The sequence below is a fragment of the Prunus avium genome, chromosome 2 (assembly GCF_965620075.1).
Source record: "Prunus avium chromosome 2, drPruAviu1.hap1.1, whole genome shotgun sequence".
In the NCBI taxonomy this organism is placed as follows: domain Eukaryota; kingdom Viridiplantae; phylum Streptophyta; class Magnoliopsida; order Rosales; family Rosaceae; genus Prunus; species Prunus avium.
The window spans coordinates 10,240,846-10,263,643 of record NC_142285.1 but is presented as its reverse complement, the minus strand read 5'-3'; the positions used below and the strand labels follow the sequence as shown (position 1 = coordinate 10,263,643).

Below are 22,798 nucleotides of genomic sequence, written 5' to 3'. Positions count from 1 at the left end.
CACTACATGGTGGGCTATACGTGGAGCAAAGGCCACATCGAAGTTAATCATTTCGGTCTGTCGGTGGCAACACCAAATCCAAGTGCAGCCGGTTGGTCGGTAGATCACATAAACCATGCGAACAAGGCAAAGGCAAAGCAAAGAACACAGAAACCCTGTGAACACGGCAAGGTAAGGTAAAGGACACAGAAACCCTGTGAACACGGCAAGGACACAACCAAACCCTAAAATAAGGAAAGGCACGTCAAGGTAAAACCAAACCCTAAAAAGAAAGGGTAAGGCAAGGTAAGGCAAATAAAGGCCAAGCAAAGGCAAGGTGGCAAGGCATGGCAAAGAAAGGTCAGATAGGGCAACAAAACCCTAAAGATAAGGCAAGGCACGACAAAGGCAAAGGCAAGGCAAACCAAACCCAAGAAAAGGCAAGGCAAACCAAACCCAAGAAAAGGCAAGGCAAACCAAACCCAAGCAAAGGCAAAGGCAACCAAACCCTAAAAAATAGGATAAGGCAAGGTAAAGCAAAGGCAAGGACAACGGGCATGACCACATCGGAAACACACTGGTAAAGGCAAGAACACGGTAGAAGCAACAACAACACTGTCCTCAACAAGAGACAACAACACTGGCAGCAGCAAGAGCAACACTGGTACCAGCAAGAGCAATATAAGGCACTGGCACCAGCAAGACAAGGCAGGGCAAACCCCTGAAGAGAAGGGGTCGATGGAGCCATATGATCAGTGGCACTGGCACTGGCACTAGTGAGAGAAATCTAAGACACTGGCACCAGCAAGAGTAATATAACTATCCCCAGCAACACTGTCCCCAACAAGAGTCATAACAAGTAGGAGCAACAACACTGTTAACAGCAAAGGGACACAAAAGGCAGCAGGTAGGAGCAACAACACTATTAACAGCAAAGGGACACAAAAGGCAGCAGCTGGCACTTGAGAAACAGAAGCTGACTGAAGCTCAGATGTAGAAGAATAAGTCATGGCAGATAGGTAACTGAATTGCAGGCAGCGGAATAGATGAGCAGCAGTGTCACTCCCCCTCAAATCCGACGACGTATGAGAGTCGAGATTTGGAGAAAGCAACACCGGTAATGACAATAAAGTTGCAGCACCCAAATAAAGTTGCATCTATCTCCCCCTCAAATCTGACACTAGTAGAGGGTCGAGATTTGGAAGAAGAGAAAATGAAATAATAGTAAAGAGACTCAAACATGCCAGTCTCGTGGTAGAAACAAATGCAAGGAAAGGTGGAATGGAGATGGGCATCCGACAACTGGAGAAAAGGAATAAAAGATGGAAAAGAGTCTGCAACCCAAACAGAAAGGAGGATTAAAAATGAATGAAGGTGGATGACGTGTATGCACACCTAGAGAGAAAGGGACAAATATTGTATAGATAGGGTAGGTGATGTTGACAAGTGTAAGAGGTGTTGAAACGGAAGAGGCATATGGTGCAAAACAAGTCCAATAAAATAAAGGGAAAAGGAAGCCAAGTTATTGGCGGGAAAGAGAAGAGGTAGCAAAGAAAAGATTTTCATATATATATATATAAGAGAGCTCGTTAGAGCTTAAGAGATGATGCAAACACCAGAGTGGCTATGCAAAGGGAACAGCAGCAGTAGTGTAGCTCGGCATGACAGAGACAAGGCCGAGTAGGAAAAGGCTCAGCGAGCGGTGACGAGGCTCGCGGAGGAAAGGAAATGGCTCGGTGAGCGATGACGAGGCTCACGGAGGAAAGAGATCATGGTGATCAAGGAACGTACTGCCCATAGGAAACAAATTAGGCCATCGTGGCCAAGGGACTTATTGCCCATACAGATAAAAGAGAGGAAATTTAATGGAAACAAGAGAATTTACAGCAACATGAAAAAACGCCAACGACTCTCAATTTGATAGAGGATCTTAAGGATTAGCCATTAGGCTCTGATACCATGCCAAAACATAGAGAATATTGAGAGTAGAGAGTGGAAAGTGTAGAGAGAATGAGAGTTGTAGAATATTTTCTGATTTTCACTTATTTTTCATTACTTACAATCAACACATATATATACAAGTTCCTAGGACATTAGTCAAGCCCCCCAAGTTAGGCAACCAACCAAGTTAGGCAACCAACCTAGTTAGGCAACCAAACTAATCCTCATTAATTGACTAAACATTGTAGGTGCCAAACTAATCCTCATTAATTGACTAAACATTGTAGGCTACCAACCATTGTAGGTGCCAAACTAATCCTCATTAATTGACTATTGCTAACAGTTCCTAGATCAATGGATCCCTAAACCTTTTACCTTCAAGCCTGTCCTCAACAAAGGGCTTCCTCAACATGCAACTGTATCGAATTTGATAACGCCTACTGGGGGATGGGATACGTCTCTAATTGATCAAGTTTTTTGTGACAAGGATAAGGAGGCTATCTTGAATATACCCCTTTCTTCCATGGTTCAGAGAAGTGACAGACAGTTTTGGTTTTTTGAGAAGAATGGTACGTATTATGTGAAAACGGACTATCGGATTGCTTTGCGGCTGTGCAATTTATGTGACGAAGGGGAAGGAAGTTCATAGGATATAGGAGCTCAGATGGCGTTTTGGAAGAGATTGTGGATGTTGGAGATTTCGAATAAAATCAAATTATTTTTGTGGCGTGCTGCGTTCGATATTCTTCCGACTGTAGTTAATTTATTTACGTGGAAAGTGTTTTCTTCTCCGCTATGCTCTAGGTGTGGTAGGGAAGGGGAGATTACTATGCATGCTTTCTGGTAGTGCAAGGGTAATAAACAGTTTTGGCAATTGTTTTCATATTGGCATAGAGTGAAGGTGGCGGGTAGCTCCTTTGCAGACTTTTTGGAGAGGGCTGCCAATGTTTTAACTGGTTTGGAGTTTGAGTCTTTTGTATGTAGTTGTTGGAAAGTATGATAGTTACAGAACTCCTATATCCATGGTATACCTCAAGCTTCTGTGGAGGAGGCTGCAAATCAGGTAAGGGACTTATATGCACAATATACATAATGCAATGTGAAGACAAAAGCTAATCCGGTGGCGTAGCAGGCGAAGAGGAGTGGGCAATTTGGTTTGTGATTGCCATGACGAGTTTCGTTGGGGTTTTGCGGTTGTTGGCTCGAATGGTTCCGACATTTTGGGAACTAAGTTGGCGGCTATGTGTAGCAGGCTACTTTTGGCAGCTGCTAAAGGTATGGTTTATTTAACTGTCACTTTTGATCCACAAGAAGCTGTGAATATGATTAATGGCACTTAAGGGTGGTTGAATATTGTGGGTAATCTAGATGTTACTGGTGTAGTTGGGTAATGCAAAAGTGGTTTATCAGCCTTGTGAAGTTACAGTGTGGCTCATGATATGTCTCAATTGGGATTGAGGGAAGGCAATCAATTTGAGGTGGGTTCGATATGGATTCAACCTTTACTAGGAAAAGATGGACAAGGGGTTAGTTTTAATATGTATTGCGGTGATGTAGTACTCTTTTTCTTTACCCGGATTTCCTTCATTGGGGATTTTTATGGATTAAAGTGGGGACCTCTAGCTGTATTGATGTTGCTTCTATATGAATTAAAGTTCTCATTTTGATAAAATAAAAATAAATAAAAAACCCAAAACTAATAGCCCCTTCTTCTTCTCTCTCTCCTCTCTCCTCTCCTTCTGCTGCTTCATGCAACTGAACTCAGTCCAATTACTCACCAATTAATGCCCCAAATTCAGAACCCTAATCTCCATTGCATTGGCAACTGCAAAATCCTAACTCCACTAATCATCAGCAGCAATGGAGCAGCTGAAGGCCATAGGGCGAGAGCTTGCGATGGGCTCTCAAGGCGGCTTCGGCCAATCCAAGGAGTTCATGGACCTCGTCAAGTCCATCGGCGAAGCTCGATCCAAGGCTGAAGAAGAGCGCATCGTCCTCCTCGAGATCGAAACCCTAAAACCACGTCTCTCCGAGCCGAAATCCCCAAGCGCAAGATGAAGGAGTACATCATCCGCCTCGTCTACGTCGAAATGCTCGGCCATGACGGCTCCTTCGCCTACATCCACGCCGTCAAGATGACCCATGACGACAATCTCTTGCTCTCAAACGCACCGGTTACCTCGCGTTTCGCTCTTCCTCAGCGACGATCACGATTTGATCATCTTGATCGTCAACACCATCCAGAAGGATCTCAAGTCGGACAATTACCTTGTCGTTTGCAAGCTCATCAACGACAAGACTGTGCCTGCCTTTTTGCGCTTCACCGCTTTTATTAGAATCTCCGGTCCGTCATCGGTTTCGCATCTGGTCTCGAATTTCCGGAAGCGGCTTTGTGGTAACGATCCGGGAGTCATGGGTGTAACGTAATGTAGTAACTGAATTAGTTTGATAAGGCAGATTAGATTGTTGAAGATCTTGGTATTGATAAGCAATTCTGTGAGAAGATGCATATGGTAGTCGGCGATATTTTTAGGAAGTGCGATTCTACCAGTAATATAGGAAATGCTGTACTTTATGAGTGTATTTGTAGCGTTTCTGCCATATATCCAAATCCTAAGTTGTTAGAACAGGCTGCTCAAGTCATCTCAAGATTTTTGAAGGTTTGAAGTTTTTGTATTTTTCAGTGTAATTTTCTGCAAATTATAGTCTGCATGTAGATTATTTGGAGAGTTAAACACCAATTCCTTGTTGTATATTTGGTCGACAGAGTGACAGTCATAATTTGAAATATATGGGCATCGATGCCCTTGGTCGACTAATAAAGATTAGTCCAGAGATAGCAGAGCAATAAATATATGGGCACTGATTGCTTAGAGGTGAGAGAATTCTGTTGGGTTTGATGGATTGGTTTCAAATCATGCTTTAAACTTTTAATTTAGATGAAGTTTGATGTGCATGATGCAGGACCCAGATGATACTCTGAAGCGAAAAACATTTGAACTATTGTACAAGATGACCAAGTCCTCCAATGTGGAAGTGATTGTGGATCGTATGATGGATTGCATGATTAGCATTAATGATAACCATTACAATACATATATAGCTTCTAGATGTGTGGAGCTTTCGGAGCCATTTGCACCAAGTAGTCCAGGTAAGAGTAATACATGTTGCCTTTTATATTCTAGTTATCATGGGAGTATTTTGTTATTGCTTATTAAACACCCGATGTCATCCATGCCTGATATTCCTTCTCTGCAGACCATGAATAAAGTCTTTGAACATGTGGGAGATTTGGTAAATGTCAAGGTGGCACATAACTTGATAAAGTTGATTGCTGAGGGATTTGGAGAGGATGATGATTCTGCAGATAGTCAGTGGAGATCATCTGCGGTATGTAACTTTAATTTTGCGTTATGTTTATAACTGTTTTATTCAATGTCATTTAAAAGTTGCTATTTCAGTTATTATATGGTTAAAAATGTTATAGCATGCCCCCTAAATTTTTGTGCGATTTCAAAAGTTCCTGTTGAATTTTTGATCAATGTCTCTTTTTGGACTCCTCAAATAGTCCCATCCATTAACTTAGACCATCAACAATTGATGGTAAAATCATGGACATATCATGTTAGGAGGATGAGTTGCCACGTCAAAGAATTTGACACATAAATCACAGGTGTCACTTGTTCTAGTTAGTTATAAAATTATGTAAGTTACTCTCAAGCCATTTCATGCATATAACGTTTGAGACCTCAGAGGTGAATTTTTCCTAGGGTTTTGGTTTACCTCATTGCGAATAGAAGCATTACTTATTACTGCTATGTTTGTTGTTTGTGATGGAAAACATTTTGATGTTGCAAAATTACTAAGGCTTTTCATTCTTTTTGCCATTGAGTTCAACATTCCCTGATAAATTCAGCATAGGAGATATAATTCTGCATTCACCTTTTTATAGTACTGCTATTTGTGTAACATTTGAGGATTATGTTCTAGTAGTATGTTTACAACATTTTGTGCATTGCTTGCTTCTGCACTATGTCTTAAACCATTTCCTTGCTTTCCCTGTTTCTGCATGTTAAAGAATTAAACTTCTTTATGTGCAGGTGGAGTCATATTTGCGTATACTTGGTGAGCCAAACCTTCCATCTGTATTTCTTCAGGTCCATTCTGTCCTCTCAGTTCTTTTCTTTATGTAGAAATTTTTGGAAGAATATTCCTGTTGATATCTGAAATTTAGTTGTGATCTCAGGTCATTTGTTGGGTTTTGGGGGAATATGGAACTGCTGATGGAAAATATTCTGCTTCCTATATCACTGGGAAGTTATGTGATGTGGCAGAGGCGTATTCAAATGATGAATCCGTCAAGGTATCCCTCAAACTCAGTTTTTTGTAGCTAGATGTTCATTATCTGCATTTGTAATTTTTTAGGGTTTGATTTGAAGAAATTTTCCATGCTTCTTAAATTTGGTAATGAGGTCAGGGTATAATTGTATTAAACGAGACACAATTTAATTATATCTACTGTTAAAAATGCATATAAAGCTAGAATCCGAATGAAAATAATGGGAGTGCAAATCGTAATTTAAAAAAATATTTTCTTAAGAATTGGGACTAAAAGGTAATTTGAAGTACAAATTTACTTTGTTTAGAATAAGCAGGGTCTCTGTGTAGTTATAGAAACATGAGAGCTTATGGAAAGAATAAAGAAGAGAACGCAGGGCACACAATTTTTATTTTCCATTTGCTTAAGAAGTAAACAACCATAAATTTCGTATTTTATGAGTATTTCATAGGTTTAAAATTTTCTTCTCTCATTTTTATATTTGGTTATCTATTCATAAAAAAAGCACCATTTGTATTTGTGTGTATATTTGTATCTTACTTGTTGAAACTGAAGTGAGTCTGTTCTTCTCATACAGGCTTATGCGGTTATAGCAATCATGAAAATATATGCCTTTGAAATTTCAGCTCAAAGAAAAGTGGATATCCTACTTGAGGTGCATATAATGAACTTTAATACTTTGACAACAATATCAATTTGCATGCATTAATCGTCTGCATAGATTTGAACCCCTTTCCACGGCAATCTTGCTTTTGTAGCATAATGTGGAATTTCACTTTATTTATTTTAATCTTGTCTTTATTATTTTTGGTTACCATTTTTTTATTTATTTTAGATTAAATAGGTCATATAGGATGATCCCATCTCTCTTTTCCTAAGTGGTGGTTTGCTAATAGCGAGGTACAAACTAGTTTTCTGTAGCACAGTACTTGGCAATCAAGGTGCCATCTTCTAGAACTTTGCTGCTATAGGGGTTGTTAAAGCCATGGAAGTTACTGGTTTACCCTCTCTGGGCTAGGGTGATAAAAAATTGCTCCATGTTTGTTCAGTGTAGTCCCAATTTTTGCATTTGTATCTGAGGTTGAATCAGTTGTTTTCCTACAAGTAGTTTTTTTCTTTTAGTTTCCTGCTAAAAATAATGCATTATGATTAGTACTTATGCTCATAATTGTAAGAGCTCTACTGGTATTTATGCCATTTTATTTTGCTTTCCCCGAGAGAAGATAAGATTTTTTAACTTGCAGATCTTTGACTGAAAATTTAGTTGAAAGATTGAAAGTTCAAATCTCACCGTACAGTTTGCACACTAGATTGAACAGGCATCTCTTTATAGATTAGCATCAGTCATGACTGGAATGAATTTATTCTTCCCGAATGATGGAAATTGCATTGTATGTAAATATGCTTTTAGTAGTGGGTTGAATTTCTCTAAAGAGCAGAGCTAAATCTGAATAAGATGTTTAATCAAAAGATGTAATGATTAACATGGATTTTGATAGATGAGTGGCAGTGCAGAATTCTCCTAGTAGTTTGGGAAAAAAGGACTTGTATACATTTAGAATCTGGTTTAGTAGTGGACATCTGCATTGCGGATGTCATCAAATCTACGTTCATTTAAGCTGCTGTTCAATTCACTCAAGCTGGAATGAGCGTGTTTGCTATTTTTGCTTTTTCACCTGTTCAGAGCTTAGCTTTAGGGTTTAGGGTTAAGTTTTCCTGTTTGGTGGGCCTTCTTTTCATCCATGTCATGCTTAGGGTATCGGCTACCATTCACAATAGTTAAACCATAAACTCTAAAGCGCTAACAAGTGATTCTACATCCTAAAGTAACAAATTGTTTTGAAACAAAAATTAAAGATGTAAAATGAAAACAGAAAGGAGACTTGAAAACAAAACGGACTGAGCAGCTGCTCAAGCCGCTTTCCCAAAATTCAACATCAGCTCTAGCAGAATGACGTGTGCACTGTAGATCATCCGCACTTGAATGGTTGACTATATGTATGTATGTATGCATGTAGTTTCCAAATCTTTTAATGATTGAAGGCTTAGTCAGCAAGAAGTTGAATCAGAGTTGAAATGTTATTTTATAATTGATGTTCTGTTTTTGTCATAATTTTTTTTTTACCATGGGGTACTCTATTTGTTTTAAGAATTTTTGATCTGATGGCTGGACCAGGAAAAGTTTTAAGATGAATTGTCAAAAGATGTTTTAGGGTTGTATTGATTTTTGAATTTTCGGACTTAGCTGAATGTGTATGATATAATTGTTGCTAGAAATAACATATGTTTACCTATTTAGTGACCAAGCGGAGGATAGCACTAAGTGGTTGGTGGTGGGGCTTTTTTGAAATAGTTTCTATAAGAAAGAAACATAGTACAACTTTACTTTATACAATGGTTAATGCTAGTAAGGGAGAAATATGCTGGATAACATTCAGATATTATGTGCAGGTTTTGAAATGTGTACGTAAAAATGTGTGCATGTGTGTGTCAATGATCAGTGGCCCTTGCTTTGAGGTCCAGAGCTCTATAGTTGCATGATGAATGTTTAATGCTTTTTTTAAGTTGAAGTTTTCTGGACACCGTTATAATGTTGACATTCATCTAATCAATGATTAGCTATAATGTTGTCATTTTCATTTTGTTTTGGCCTGTCATGGAAATCTTTCTTCCATGACAGGCCAAAACAATCTTTCTTTCATTTTGTTTTTTTAAGTTGAAGTATATATCGATTGATAAAAATCTTTCTTCCCTTGCAGTGTCAATCTTTGGTGGAAGAATTGTCGGCTTCTCACTTAACAGATCTGCAGCGGCGTGCATATGAATTGCAAGCTGTCATTAGCTTTGATGCTCCTGCAGTTGAGAGTATTATGCCATCAGACGCAAGTTTTGAAGACATTGAGGTCATATTTAATTGCGTTACTCGTACCCTTCTATTTTTTTGCTTCTCCTTTAAAGTATTAACTTTAATTTTCTCTTCTTTTTCTTATAAAATTTTTTATTTTTTAATTTACGAAATGTATCTTTTGGAAAGCATTTGTTGAGATATATCAAATAGAATCCTTGAAAATTGTTCTAATAGAATCCTTGAAAGTCCCTCAGCATGAAGCTTTACCCCATAGTCTTAGGTTTGAGGCATATGAGCTTCCAAAGCCAGTGCCATCAAGAGTTGCTCCAGCTGCAGTTGCATCCTCAACCGAGCTTGTTCCAGTTCCTGAGCCATCTTATGCTAGGGAGATCCGCCAGCCTGCATCATTGCCACCTGTGTCAGATGCAGGATCATCGGAACTTAAGTTACGACTAGATGGTGTTCAAAGAAAATGGGGTAGGCCAACATATTCCTCCCCAGCATTGTCGATCTCAAATTCCTCTAGTTCTAGTTCCCAGAAATCAGCGAATGGGGTCACACAAATAGATAGCGTGAGCACTTCAAATTCAAAAGCACGTGATACTAATGAGTCAAGGAGGCCCCAGGTTGAAATTTCTCCAGAAAAGCAGAAGCTTGCCAGTTCACTGTTTGGGGGATCATCAAAAACCGAGAGGAGGCCATCTTCTGCCAACCATAAGTTGTCTAAGGCGAATATCCATGCTTCAGAGAAGCCCCAGGTCAGCAGCTGTACACACTGAAGTTATCCATGCTCCAGACTTGCTCGATTTGGGTGACTCAACTAGTAGTACTGCTTCCACTGTAGATCCTTTCAAGCAGTTAGAAGGGCTTCTTGATCAAACTGAAGTTGCATTAACTGCAAATCATGGTGCAGCTGGTGCTGCTAAGACACCTGATATTATGGGATTATATGCAGATACATCTCTTAGCGGGCTTAGTAGCAGTGTTGGCGACCCTTTGCCGACCAATAGGGATGAGTTTAATCTTGCATCTGAGTTATCAAATGCTACAAGAGCTGCTCAAAGTGGGGTAACACAATTGAATAAGGGTCCTAACCCTAAAGATTCCTTGGAAAAGGATGCACTTGTAAGGCAGATGGGTGTGACCCCAACAAGTCAGAATCCCAACTTGTTTAAAGATTTGCTGGGCTAAAACTGTTCAGAATGGCAAACTTTCAATCATGATTATTCGAGATTGTTTGCTTTATGGTATGTGCATTTGGTGTGGCTGGCTATATGATAGGAAATACAACTCAATTCAAACAAGTTTCAAGGCCACCATGCAGAGCTGTAAAGGCACCATACACCAAGAATGGTGGCAAAAATGAGGTATAGGCTTTTGTATTTGTTGGACAGTGGCTTGTGTAGGAATATAACCAAGTTGGTGTTGCTTGAATATGTTGGTTTGAGCCATTTCAATGAGGAGCTTTTTCTTTGCGGCAATGTGGGCGGTTTTGCAGTGCTCCACGGACACATGGTTCTGCCACGCATATTTGCCTACATTTACACTGCTGTGTGCCTCTCTCTTGTTATAATAATGCTGTATGAAGTGAATTTTTGTTTTTGTGTTGTAGGGACATTTATTCCTGTTTGTCATAAGTTTTACTTGGTGTCAGTTCACATTATAAGTTGTAGTTATCTTTTTGACTATGAGATGCCCCTTGTAATTTTTGGTGGATAAAATTGGACATTCGACATCTACAGTAGCTATCCGGTCATGCAATGACAATAATAATGCGCTTTCGTGAACAAAGAAAGAAGTTATAATTCCTAGCGTCTTTTTCTTAATTTCTAAAGCCAAATTCTTTTTGGGTAATGGAGCCATTGGAGATGTTAGCTCTACCAGGGCTGTTCAAACAGCAACTGGTATTCAAAGGACCAAAATCTATTCGCAACTGGTATTCAAAGAACCAAAATCTATTCGCAAACTAGACAGGAGTTCGAGAACAACATAATATGCATGACACTATGCTGCTCATCAAGCTTTTCATTTCGTTGTCTTGGTGTTGATCCTCATGAATATCATCCGGCTCCATGGAAAAGTAATCATCATCAAGTGCCAACCAAGGCCTCTTGCCAAGACTAGTCACTGATGCTGAAGGCAAGGAAAGAAATTCGTTGTCTTGGTGTTGATCATCATTAATATCATCGTCCACTGCCATCGCATCAGGCAACCACTGCATTCGCCCATGATCAGCAACCTGGTGGCCTAATAGGTGGACCCCGCAGAGGATTTTAACGGGTGTGGGCATTCTATAGAACTCAAATATAATTTGACACATATTACCCTGCTGCAACTGCGTCAGTTCTTCCCCCACACCTAACTCGCTCCGATTCAATAATGGAATACAGTTGAGAGCCACATGAGTTTCCGTTGCCTCCACAAATATCGATTGGACCATTTTTCTATTGATATGAACACGTGTCTTTGCCCCGCCGAGATGAACATATGCGTTTCCTTTATTAACAACGCATAGAACCAATCTTAACGTCTCCCAATCTAAATTTGGAGGAATTTCAAAACTAACTTCACATCGACCATTGCATCCAAAGGAACGTTCAACTAGTGTTACATCTTTACAATAGCTGAACCACTTTGGTACTTCATCGCCTGGAAGAGTAATTTGAAATTGAGAATGCGGAGAAGATACCTACAATAGAATTGGTTACAACAATCATCATCTTAACTATATAACATAGAGGGAGAGACAAAGAGAGACACAGAGAGAGAAGAGACAGAAACCTGATCCAGAAAAATATTTTCTGTGATGTCATAGCCACGTAGTCTAACGCACTTGATCAAACTCAGTTCCTTATCCTCAACCTCCGATGATAGTGGCAGTTTTGGAAATTTTTCCAATGATGTGCAGTTATCCAGGAATACCCGACCTACTCTTGGTGGAAGCACTTCTTGTGGAATTTCTAGAAGACTCTTGCAATCACGCAAGTAAAGCACCTCCAAGCTCACAAATTTGCTAATGCATTCCGGAAGCGTGACAAAATTGGTTCCAGATAGATTAAGTTCTCGTAATGTGGACCAGCAATAAAGAGGGTTGGGAAGTGGAAATGAGATGTTTGAATTAGTTGAAAGCTGCTGTAATTCTGGGGAACTCTCAAGCCTTTTGCAATCCCTAAGATCAAGTACTTCAAGAGACTTCAATCTAAGTGTTGGAAACCTTGTAAGATTGAAGCATCCAGCAAGATCCAAACGTCGAAGCTCAGTAAGATATGCAATTGATAGAGGCAATTCTCTTATGCCACTTCGTTGCATATACAATTCCCGTAGTGATTCCATCTCGACTTCTATTTCTGGGAAACTCTCAAGCCTTTTACAACCCCATAGAATAAGTGTTTCTAAGGATTTCAATCTAAGTCTTGTTCCAAACCTCCTAAGCTTAACGCATTCATCAAGATATAATACAAGTAGTTTATCAAGGAGTCCAACAGAATCATCAATCTCAACCAAACGTCTACAGTCACTTAGAATCAAGTACTTTATGTTTGGGATTCCGGATAAGTCTGGGATTTTTTCTAAGAATTGACAACCCCTCAAATTCATAGATGTCAGGTTTGGCAAATGCTGTGCGACAAGAACACAAAAACAGGAAATAATTAATCACACGCTTCGAAAGACAAAAACTTAGAAAACAATTTTCGTTTTTTTCCTTCTAAAATTATATATAATAAATGAAAATAATTTCAAATACATACCTTGAATCCCTCCAATTGTCTGATATGACTGCGAGACATATTGAACACAACAAGAGGATTTCCTTGAAAATTGGGTGGCAAAGATTGTAACTGACATATACCCCAATCAATAAATCTTAACGCGTTGGGCAGATAGTTAATGTGCCCGCATAGAGATGCATTACGGTTTATGAAAATTTCAAGATTTATCATATTACGGAAGCATTCTGGATTCAAAGTTATCTCAGCTTCTGGAAGCTTCACCATGATGCCTTTAATATTTCTTGTTCCCTAAGATGGAAAAGCATTAACATTAAAAAACGAAGTCATATTTCAAACCAAAATGCAAGCACATTTTGTTAAGAAAAATATAGGTAACATAAGGTATTCTTTCTTGTCAAATTGAATATAATAACATATGTGATACTTACTGTACTTTCTGTTAGAACTTGTTTGACATCCTCGTAAAACCACAATCTACTACGCTGGCCGGGATCATTGGGGGATTCTTTGTGAACTATATCCTTGCCCAAGTTTGCTAGCAAGTCGTGCATTAAAATCTTATCATCCCATTCAATAGTTATCATTGCCTTATCAACGAGTTCTTCAATGCAATTTGTGGGTACTATTTGTAGCACATAGTCCTTATTTTCACCCTTGAAGAAACATGCAATGTCGAGAAAAACTTCTTTTGTGTAATCATCCAAGGCATCATAACTTTTTTTAAGTATTTCTTGAATACTTATATATGGTTCTCCTTCATAACTATCTCGCCAACGATCTTTGCCTTCATTACGAAGATGAGAACCTAAAAGTGTTAGAACTAGTGGAATGCCTTCAGCATACTCTATTGCACATTGTGCGAGTCCCAAATAATCCTTTGGAGTTTTGTTGGTTCCGAAGGCATTCAAACTGAAAAGCTCAAGAGCTTGGTTGCCATATAACTTTTGGACCACGTATATCGAATTAATTCCATGACGTTTTAGCAATTCGATATCTTGTGTAGTTGTAATGACTCTACTTCCCTCACCAAACCAACCAACTCCAGCCAAATTGTCTAATTGCTTCAATTGATTCACATCATCAAGAATTAAGAGAATTTTTTTATGCCTCAACCATTCTTTTATAACACCAATTCCTTCATCAACACTCTGAATTTTCAATTTTCTGCCTAGAATTTTATGAAGAAGAGTCTCCTGTAGCTTAATTAAGCCTCCATGTGGCATTGAATTTTCTCTAACATTTTCCAAGAAACAACTTCCTTCAAACTTATGGGCAATTTCATTCCATATAGCTTTTGCAATTGTTGTCTTGCCTATTCCAGATGTCCCCCATATCCCAACCATGCCACGATCATTCCCACCAACATCTAAAAGCTTTTTCACATCTTGTACATGGGACTGAATTCCAACTGGGTGCTTGGCCACATTCCAATATGTGCGTCTCAGTACTCGGCTTAAGATTTCATACCTGCCACTTTAACCAAATTAGACACATTTAATGAATCAGATTTAAACATCCAACCACGCAAAAGAACACAACATACTAATGTTCATTTATACTTGTATGCCTTTTGAAGAGATTAATATATGGATTTTGAACTTTATCCTTACAGCTATCGAAAATACAAAAGTACCCAAGAAAATAAATCATCTCCCTACAATCGTATATTTTTACAAAAGAATACTTTTTTTTTCATGAGTAACACTTAAATGTAACCAACGTCAAAAAGAAAAAGAAATTAAATTAACTTGAAAAAGATAGATAACCCTGAAATATAGAATCAAGACACTAAATTAAACATAATGCCCTACAGCTATCGAAAATATAAAAATATAAAATAAAGATCTTCTCCCTACAATTTTATATTTTCAATCTAAGTGTTGCAAACCTTGTAAGATTGAAGCATCCACGAAGATCCAATACTCGAAGCCCAGTAAGATATGCAATTGATGGAGGCAATTCTCTTTTGCCACTTCCACACATATACAATCCCCGTAGTGATTCCTTCTCGACTTCTATTTCTGGGAATCTCTCAAGCCTTTCGCAATTTCTAAGATCAAGTTCTTCAAGGGATTTCAATCTAAGTGTTGCAATCCTTGTAAGATTGAAGCATCCACTAAGATCCAATTGTCGAAGCCCAGTAAGATATTCAATTGATGGAGGCAATTCTCCTACACCACTTCCGTCCATACGCAATATCCGTAGTGATTCCATCTCGACTTCTATTTCTGGGAAACTCTCAAGCCTTTTGCAATCCCTAAGATCAAGGTTTTCAAGAGATTTCAATCTAAGTGTTGCAAACCTTGTAAGATTGAAGCATCGACGAAGATTCAATTCTCGAAGCCCAGTAAGATATGCAATTGATGGAGGCAATTCTCTTATGCCACTTTCTTCCATATTCAATGTCCGTAGTGATTCCATCTCGACTTCTATTTCTGGGAAACTCTCAAACATTTTGCAATAACTAAGATCAAGTTTTTCAAGAGATTTCAATCTAAGGGTTGCAAACCTTGTAAGATTGAAGCATCCACTAAGATCCAATTGTCGAAGCCCAGTAAGATATTCAATTGATGGAGGCAATTCTCGTATGCCACTTCCGTCCATGCGCAATATCCGTAGTGATTCCATCTCGACTTCTATTTCTGGGAAACTCTCAAGCCTTTTGCAATCCCTAAGATCAAGGTTTTCAAGAGATTTCAATCTAAGTGTTGCAAACCTTGTAAGATTGAAGCATCCGCGAAGATTCAATATTCGAAGCCCAGTAAGATATGTAATTGATGGAGGCAATTCTCTTATGCCACTTCCACACATATACAATCCCCGTAGTGATTCCTTCTCGACTTCTATTTCTGGGAATCTCTCAAGCCTTTCGCAATTTCTAAGATCAAGTTCTTCAAGAGATTTCAATCTAAGTGTTGCAATCCTTGTAAGATTGAAGCATCCACTAAGATCCAATTGTCGAAGCCTAGTAAGATATTCAATTGATGAAGGCAATTCTCCTACGCCACTTCCGTCCATACGCAATATCCGCAGTGATTCCATCTCGACTTCTATTTCTGGGAAACTCTCAAGCCTTTTGCAATCCCTAAGATCAAGGTTTTCAAGAGATTTCAATCTAAGTGTTGCAAACCTTGTAAGATTGAAGCATCGACGAAGATTCAATTCTCGAAGCCCAGTAAGATATGCAATTGATGGAGGCAATTCTCTTATGCCACTTTCTTCCATATTCAATGTCCGTAGTGATTCCATCTCGACTTCTATTTCTGGGAAACTCTCAAGCATTTTGCAATAACTAAGATCAAGTTTTTCAAGAGATTTCAATCTAAGTGTTGCAAACCTTGTAAGATTGAAGCATCCACTAAGATCCAATTGTCGAAGCCCAGTAAGATATTCAATTGATGGAGGCAATTCTCCTATGCCACTTCCGTCCATACGCAATATCCGTAGTGATTCCATCTCGACTTCTATTTCTGGGAAACTCTCAAGCCTTTTGCAATCACTTAGATAAAGTGTTTCTAAGGATTTCAATCTAAGTCTTGTTGCAAACCTTGTAAGATTGAAGCATCGACGAAGATCCAATACTCGAAGCCCAGTAAAATATGCAATTGATGGAGGTAATTCTCTTATGCCACTTTCTTCCATATTCAATGTCCATAGTGATTCCATCTCGACTTCTATTTCTGGGAAACTCTCAAGCATTTTGCAATAACTAAGGTCAAGTTTTTCAAGAGATTTCAATCTAAGTGTGGAGAACCTTGTAAGATTGAAGCATCCACTAAGATCCAATTGCCGAAGCCCAGTAAGATATTCAATTGATGGAGGCAACTCTCTTATGCCACTTCCGTCCATACGCAATATCCATAGTGATTCCATCTCGACTTCTATTTTTGGGAAACTTTCAAGCCTTTTGCAATCACGTAGATTAAGTGTTTCTAAGGATTTCAATCTAAGTCTTGTTGCAAACCTTGTAAGATTGAAGCATCCACTAAGATCCAATTGCCGAAGCCCAGTAAGATATTCAATTGATGGAGGCAATTCTCTTATGCCACTTCTGTCCATACGCAATATCCGTAGTGATTCCATCTCGACTTCTATTTTTGGGAAACTTTCAAGCCTTTTGCAATCACGTAGATCAAGTGTTTCTAAGGATTTCAATTTAAGTCTTGTTGCAAACCTCGTAAGCCTAACACATCCTTCAAGATTCAATTGAACAAGTTTATCAAGGCATCCAACAGAATCATCAACCTCAACCAAACTTGTACACCGACTTAGATTCAAGTACTTTATGTTTGGGATTCCGGATAAGTCAGGAATTTTTTCTAAGAATTGACAACCACTTAAATCCATAGATGTTAGCTTTAGCATATTCTGTGACACAAAAACATAAAATAGGAAATTATCAAATCACACCCTTAAAAAAACAACTTTAGATTTTTTTTTTCTTCTTGAAAACAGATAATAATACATAAGTAATTAATTTAAATTGGTACCTTCAATTTCCCCAATCGTTTGATACTACCGCCAGGCATATTGAAGTCAGCAAGATGTACTTGATGAAACTCGGATGGCAAAGATTGTAACTGACATCTATAACCCCCCCAATCAATCAACCTCAACTCGTTGGGCAGATATTCAACGTCACCAGAGAGAAATACATTACGATTTATGAAAATTTCAAGATTTCTCATCCCAACAAAGCATTTTGAATGCAAGCGTATCTCATCTGGTTTGGAAAACTTCAGCATGATGCCCTTAATTTTTGTTGTTCCCTGAGATGGAAAACTATTAATATCAAGAAACCAAGTCGTTTTTCAAACCAAATGCTAATACACTTTGTTCTTGTCGAAATGAGTATAAGAACATATATTATACTTACACTATTTTCCACCGTTAGAACATGGTAAACATCCTCAAGTGACCACAATCTACTACGCTCACCAGGATTATTGGGGCATTCTTCATGAACTATATCCTTGCCCAGTTTTTCTAGTAAGTCATGCATCCGAATCCTACCATAGTCAATAGTTATCATTGCCTTCTCAATCAGTACTTCAATACAATCTCGGGAGACCTTGTTCTTAGAATTGCTTACTATTTGTAGCACATAGTCCTTCGTTTCACCCTTGAAGAAACATGCAATGTCTAGAAAAACTTGTTGCACTGAATTATCTAATGCATCATAACTTTTTTGAAGTATTTTTTGAATACCCGTGTAAGGTTGTCCTTCATAACTATCTAATATATATCGCCAACGATGTATTCCTTTATTACGAAGATGGGAACCTAAAAGTGTTATAGCTAGTGGAAGGCCTTGAGCATAGGCTATTGCTCGTTGTGCGAGTTCCAAATAATCATTTGGAGGTTTACTTTTTCCGAAGGCATTCAAACTGAAAAGCTCAAGAGCTTTGTCGTCATATAACATTTGGACCTTGTATATCAAAACAATTCCATGACGTTCTAGCAATCCCCTATCTTGTGTAGTTGTAATGACTCTACTTCCCTCACCAAACCAACCAACTCCAGCCAAATTGTCTAATTGCTCCAATTCATTCACATCATCAAGAATTAAGAGAATTTTTTTATGTCTCAACCGTTCTTTTATAACACCAATTCCTTCAGCAACACTATGAATTTTCAACTTTTTGCCTAGATACTTATGAAGAAGGGTCTTCTGTAGCTGGATTAAGCCTCCATGTGTTATTGACTTTTCTCTAACATTTTCCAAGAAACAACTTCCTTCAAACTTATCTGCAATTGCATTCCATATAGCGTTTGCAATTGTTGTCTTGCCTATTCCAGATGTCCCCCATATCCCAACCATGCAACGACCATTCCCACCAACATCTAAAAGCCTTTCCACATCTTGTACACGAGATTTAATTCCAACTGGGTGTGTGGCCACATTCAAAGATGTGCGGCTCAGTACTTTGCTGAAGATTTCATCAATAATGTTGTTGATAAATGTAGCTTCATACCTGCCAGTTTAACCAAATTAGACACATTTAAATATCCAACCACACAAAAGAACACAGCATACTGATGTACGTAACTAAAAAAGAAAAAAAGATGTAATAGTTGTTTAACCACAAACCTAATGTTATGTATCATTTATACTTGTATGCCTTTTGAAGAGATTAATATATATGGATTTTGAACTTTCTCCTTACAGCTATCGAAAATACAAAAGTGTTAACGAAAGGGAAAATAGAGAGAGAATTAAGAAGAAGATGAACCTTTCTGTATTATTTCTCAGATTACTCTACTATACAGAGAGTTAAGCTTTATAAGGCTCTAACTGATTACAACAGCTTACTAACTAATCTAACGTCAGTCAATGACTAAGTGACACTTGTCAGTCAATGACTAAGTGACACTTGTCACAATCCTAGCTCTACATACTCTAACATCCCCCCGCAAGATCATGGGTGGAGAATCCAACCATGAGATTGGAACAATGCTTAAACCAAAGAAGCAGAAAAAGCGTTGAATTTTGCTATAGTCGAAGCAGAGTAGGCTTTTTTTTTTTTTTTTCCTTGTGTTTGGAGCACCAATCCAAAGCTTGAGACATAAGAGTACTGCTATAGTGAGCTGCATGTATTGCATATAACCCAGCAAAGAGTACCAACTCTATTCCAAATCAATGATGTAATCAGACCCCCACATCGAGATAGAGATAGAAGAAGAGAAGAGAGAAATTCTAGAAAGAGATAGAAGAAGAGGAGAGGGAAGTTCTAGAAAGAGATAGAAGAAGAGAATAGGGAAATTCTTGTTCCCTGAGAATTTAGAGAAATGAGATAGAAAGCAAGAAGAAGTGGGAAATTCTTTTGTTCCCTGAAGATTGTAGAAAGAAGATAGAAAAGAGGAGGAATTAATAAATTCTTTGGTTCCCTTAGAGACTGTAGAAAGGAGTTTGTTCCCTTTGAGATTGGAGAAACAGATAGAAGAGAACGAGATATGAGAAATTATTTGTTCCTTGAGATAAGAAGAAAGAGATAGAAGAGAATGAAATGGGAAATTCTTTGTCCCCTGAGATAAGAAGAGTGAGAGAAGAGAATTGTGACAGAACAATGGTGATGTATTCAAGAACATGAAGTTGATTTTATAGCAAGCAAAGGTGAATAGAAAGCTTGAATCTTTGACTATAGGTATTCTCCAATTATTGAAATCAGAGAGATAGAGGATGAACAATAGACATACCCAACCAAAAGAACATCCATAGGACCCAAATAGCAGAATTGCAGTGGAAGAGAGAGTTGCAATAAGCAGCTGCATCAAGGCACAATCGTGCATCTTCCATACTTGATAAGCATCAATCTCAACACCTTCAATATCTAAATCTTTATCAAAATGTGCAGGACATTTCCTTGAACCATCCACAAAACCCAAGAGGCCACGACCTTCAAGAAGAAGATTCATTTGGAAATGCCAAGTCCAATAATTTGTATCATCAAGCTTGACTGTCACAGATGTATGTAGAAACAGTAGGAATGAGAGTTGCAATCGGAGATTGAACAAGTTGAAGTTGAGTAGGAGTCACCATCCTGTAGTCACCATCTTGTTGAACAACAGAAAGAAAGAAAGAGTTGCAAAGAACAGTCGATGAGGCAATAGAGCGAACATGTAGTAGGCAAAGCGTAGAGAACAATTCTTGGCACTATCGTGAAGAAAGAAAAGCCAAAGAACCAGAAGCAAGAGAACAAATATGAGTAGAGATTGGAAGGGGGAAGCAGAAAAGCTCGGAATTGATCAAGTACATTGAAAATTCCCAAAACCGAGTATCAATTGAGTATTATCCCAAAATCAGTAACAAACCCCAATTGAGACGTCCTCGAATCAAATATGAGACTGAAAAATCCCAAATAACTAGAAACACTAAAGGCAGTTTGATGAAATTGATAATTCAAGAATGAAGTGGAAGAATCAGATATAGACGTCGATTTCCATGAAGTTCTAGAAAAGAATGTCAAGGCATAGAAAGCGGAAGCAGAAGAACGCAGGATCGATCCATGGCTCTTGATACCATGTTAACGAAAGGGAAAATAGAGAGAGAATTAAGAAGAAGATGAACCTTTCTGTATTATTTCTCAGATTACTCTACTATACAGAGAGTTAAGCTTTATAAGGCTCTAACTGATTACAACAGCTTACTAACTAATCTAACATCAGTCAATGACTAAGTGACACTTGTCACAATCCTAGCTCTACATACTCCAACAAAAAGTACCCAAGAAAATAAATAATCTCCCTACAGTTGTATATTTTTACAAAAGAATACTTTTCTTTAATGAGTAAGAATTAAATGTAACCCAAGTAAAAAAGAAAAAGAAATTAAGTTAACTTGAAAAGATAGATAACCCTGAAATATAGAATCAAGACACTAAATTAAACATAATGCCCTACAATTTTATATTTTTACAAAAAAAAAATATAAAATATAAAAAAGATCTTCTCCCTACAATTTTATATTTTTACAAAAGGATACTTTTCTTTAATAATGAGTAACAATTCAATGTGTAAGTAGGGAAAGAAGAGAGAAAAAAATTAAATTTGAAAATGATAAACATATAAACATACTCTCCCTCGTTGAAATGCGATCCAGACAAATTTGCTGCTTCCGTAAGAGCTTTCCTCCATTTGCTTTGAATAAGCACTTTCTCCTTGTCATCCTTGAATTTGCTTTCAATAAGGCCATCAAATGCATCACCAAATTTACTTGTTTGGTTTCGCACATGAGATGGATCCACCTTGTAAAAAATGGGCAAAACTATTTGTTGCTTTGATTGTTTACATCGAAGGATCTCAACAAGTTCATCCAAACACCACCTCGAAGATGCATAGTTTTCAGAGAATACAATGACAGAAATTCTTGAGTCTTCAATTGCTTTGACAAGGACTGGCTTTATTTCTTCTCCTCTTGGAAGCTCATCATCATCAATGAAGGTGTGGATCCCTTTACCAACCAGAGCATTGCGCAAATGATCTATAAAAGTGGTGCGTGTATCCGCGCCTCTAAAACTCAGAAAGACATCATATGGAGAAGAAGAAGAAGGAGAAGAAGAGTCTGGTTGAGTGGTCATAGGAGGCAGATAAAACTGAAGAGAAGCTCAAAGAATTGGGTATGGCAGTGGCGCTCTGGTTAGATTGATGAGGCTTGACGAAGCAGTTTCCTACCACCTTAAATGTGGACATGATTAAGTTAAAGGTGTGAGGAACTTTCTTTTTTTATATTTTTGTCTCTTTAGGTGTGAGGAACTTCGGTTTCATGCTGAATTTTCTTTAATATACTGACGCGGTCTTTAATTCAGAGCATCTACTTAAATTTTAACTAAAAATATATAAAAGTTATTAAATTATAAAGACCCACTAACAGCTCCTAAATAGTTACAACTTATTACTAAATAGCACAAATGGGCCTACATTGGCAGCTACAAAAGTGGTCAAACGCTGAAATTTCTTGTTTCACTGACGCGCTTTCTTTCAATACAAAAGTAAAAGTGGGTAAGGAACCTTCAAGGCAACTTCTCGTCTTTTCTCAAGATCTGCTTTCTTTCAATACATGATAAAACGTTTACTTTTTGACTAGTAAATGAGGCTCTATGTCTGGACTTCACATTTGAGGCCCTAAATTTTTTATGTTGTAATTTAGCTTACGTACTAATTTTTCTTTTTTTTCTTTTATTTTCTGTAAATGTATTTGGTGGAGAAGAAATGTGGCGGGTATTTATAAGAAAAACTGGGTTGAAAAACTTGAAATAAATCAATAAATCAATAAGCGTTGGGCTAAAAAAAAATCCCCCGAAAACACAGCCGGCTGAAATAAAAGGGAAGCACTAAAAGAAAAAATACCTAAAGTTACCGTTCCATTTTAAAAAAAATACAACAACATGATGGAACTGAGAAATGGATGGTCTTTAATTCAGCGAAGAATATAATATTGTATAGTTGAAACTTTTTCTTCTT

General features: G+C 37.9%; 1 protein-coding gene and 1 pseudogene across 3 annotated transcripts; one reads left to right on the top strand and one right to left on the bottom strand.

The window, feature by feature from the left end:
* Window positions 1–3,562: 3,562 nt before the first annotated feature.
* On the top strand, window positions 3,563–10,851 carry LOC110744845 (AP-4 complex subunit epsilon-like; annotated as a pseudogene). Its single transcript, XR_015833989.1, has 9 exons — window positions 3,563–4,580; window positions 4,688–4,796; window positions 4,885–5,065; window positions 5,162–5,310; window positions 6,021–6,077; window positions 6,167–6,283; window positions 6,837–6,914; window positions 9,019–9,175; window positions 9,294–10,851. The product of XR_015833989.1 is annotated as an AP-4 complex subunit epsilon-like (transcript).
* A 169-nt stretch (window positions 10,852–11,020) lies between these two features.
* LOC110744841 (uncharacterized) lies at window positions 11,021–22,056 on the bottom strand. 2 transcript variants are annotated; one of them, XM_088249383.1, is made up of 8 exons: window positions 21,413–22,056; window positions 17,715–18,813; window positions 17,329–17,607; window positions 14,727–17,206; window positions 13,267–14,311; window positions 12,857–13,126; window positions 11,889–12,725; window positions 11,021–11,796 (listed from the first exon to the last, which is right to left on the bottom strand). In XM_088249383.1, the coding sequence occupies exons 1-8, from the start codon at window positions 21,913–21,915 to the stop codon at window positions 11,074–11,076; spliced, it is 7,236 nt and encodes a 2,411-aa protein (XP_088105509.1). In that variant the 5' UTR covers window positions 21,916–22,056; the 3' UTR covers window positions 11,021–11,073. The 2 variants fall into 2 exon arrangements, with proteins under 2 accessions (XP_088105509.1, XP_088105510.1); XM_088249384.1 differs by having other exon boundaries at window positions 13,267–14,305.
* Between the last annotated feature and the right edge of the window lie 742 nt (window positions 22,057–22,798).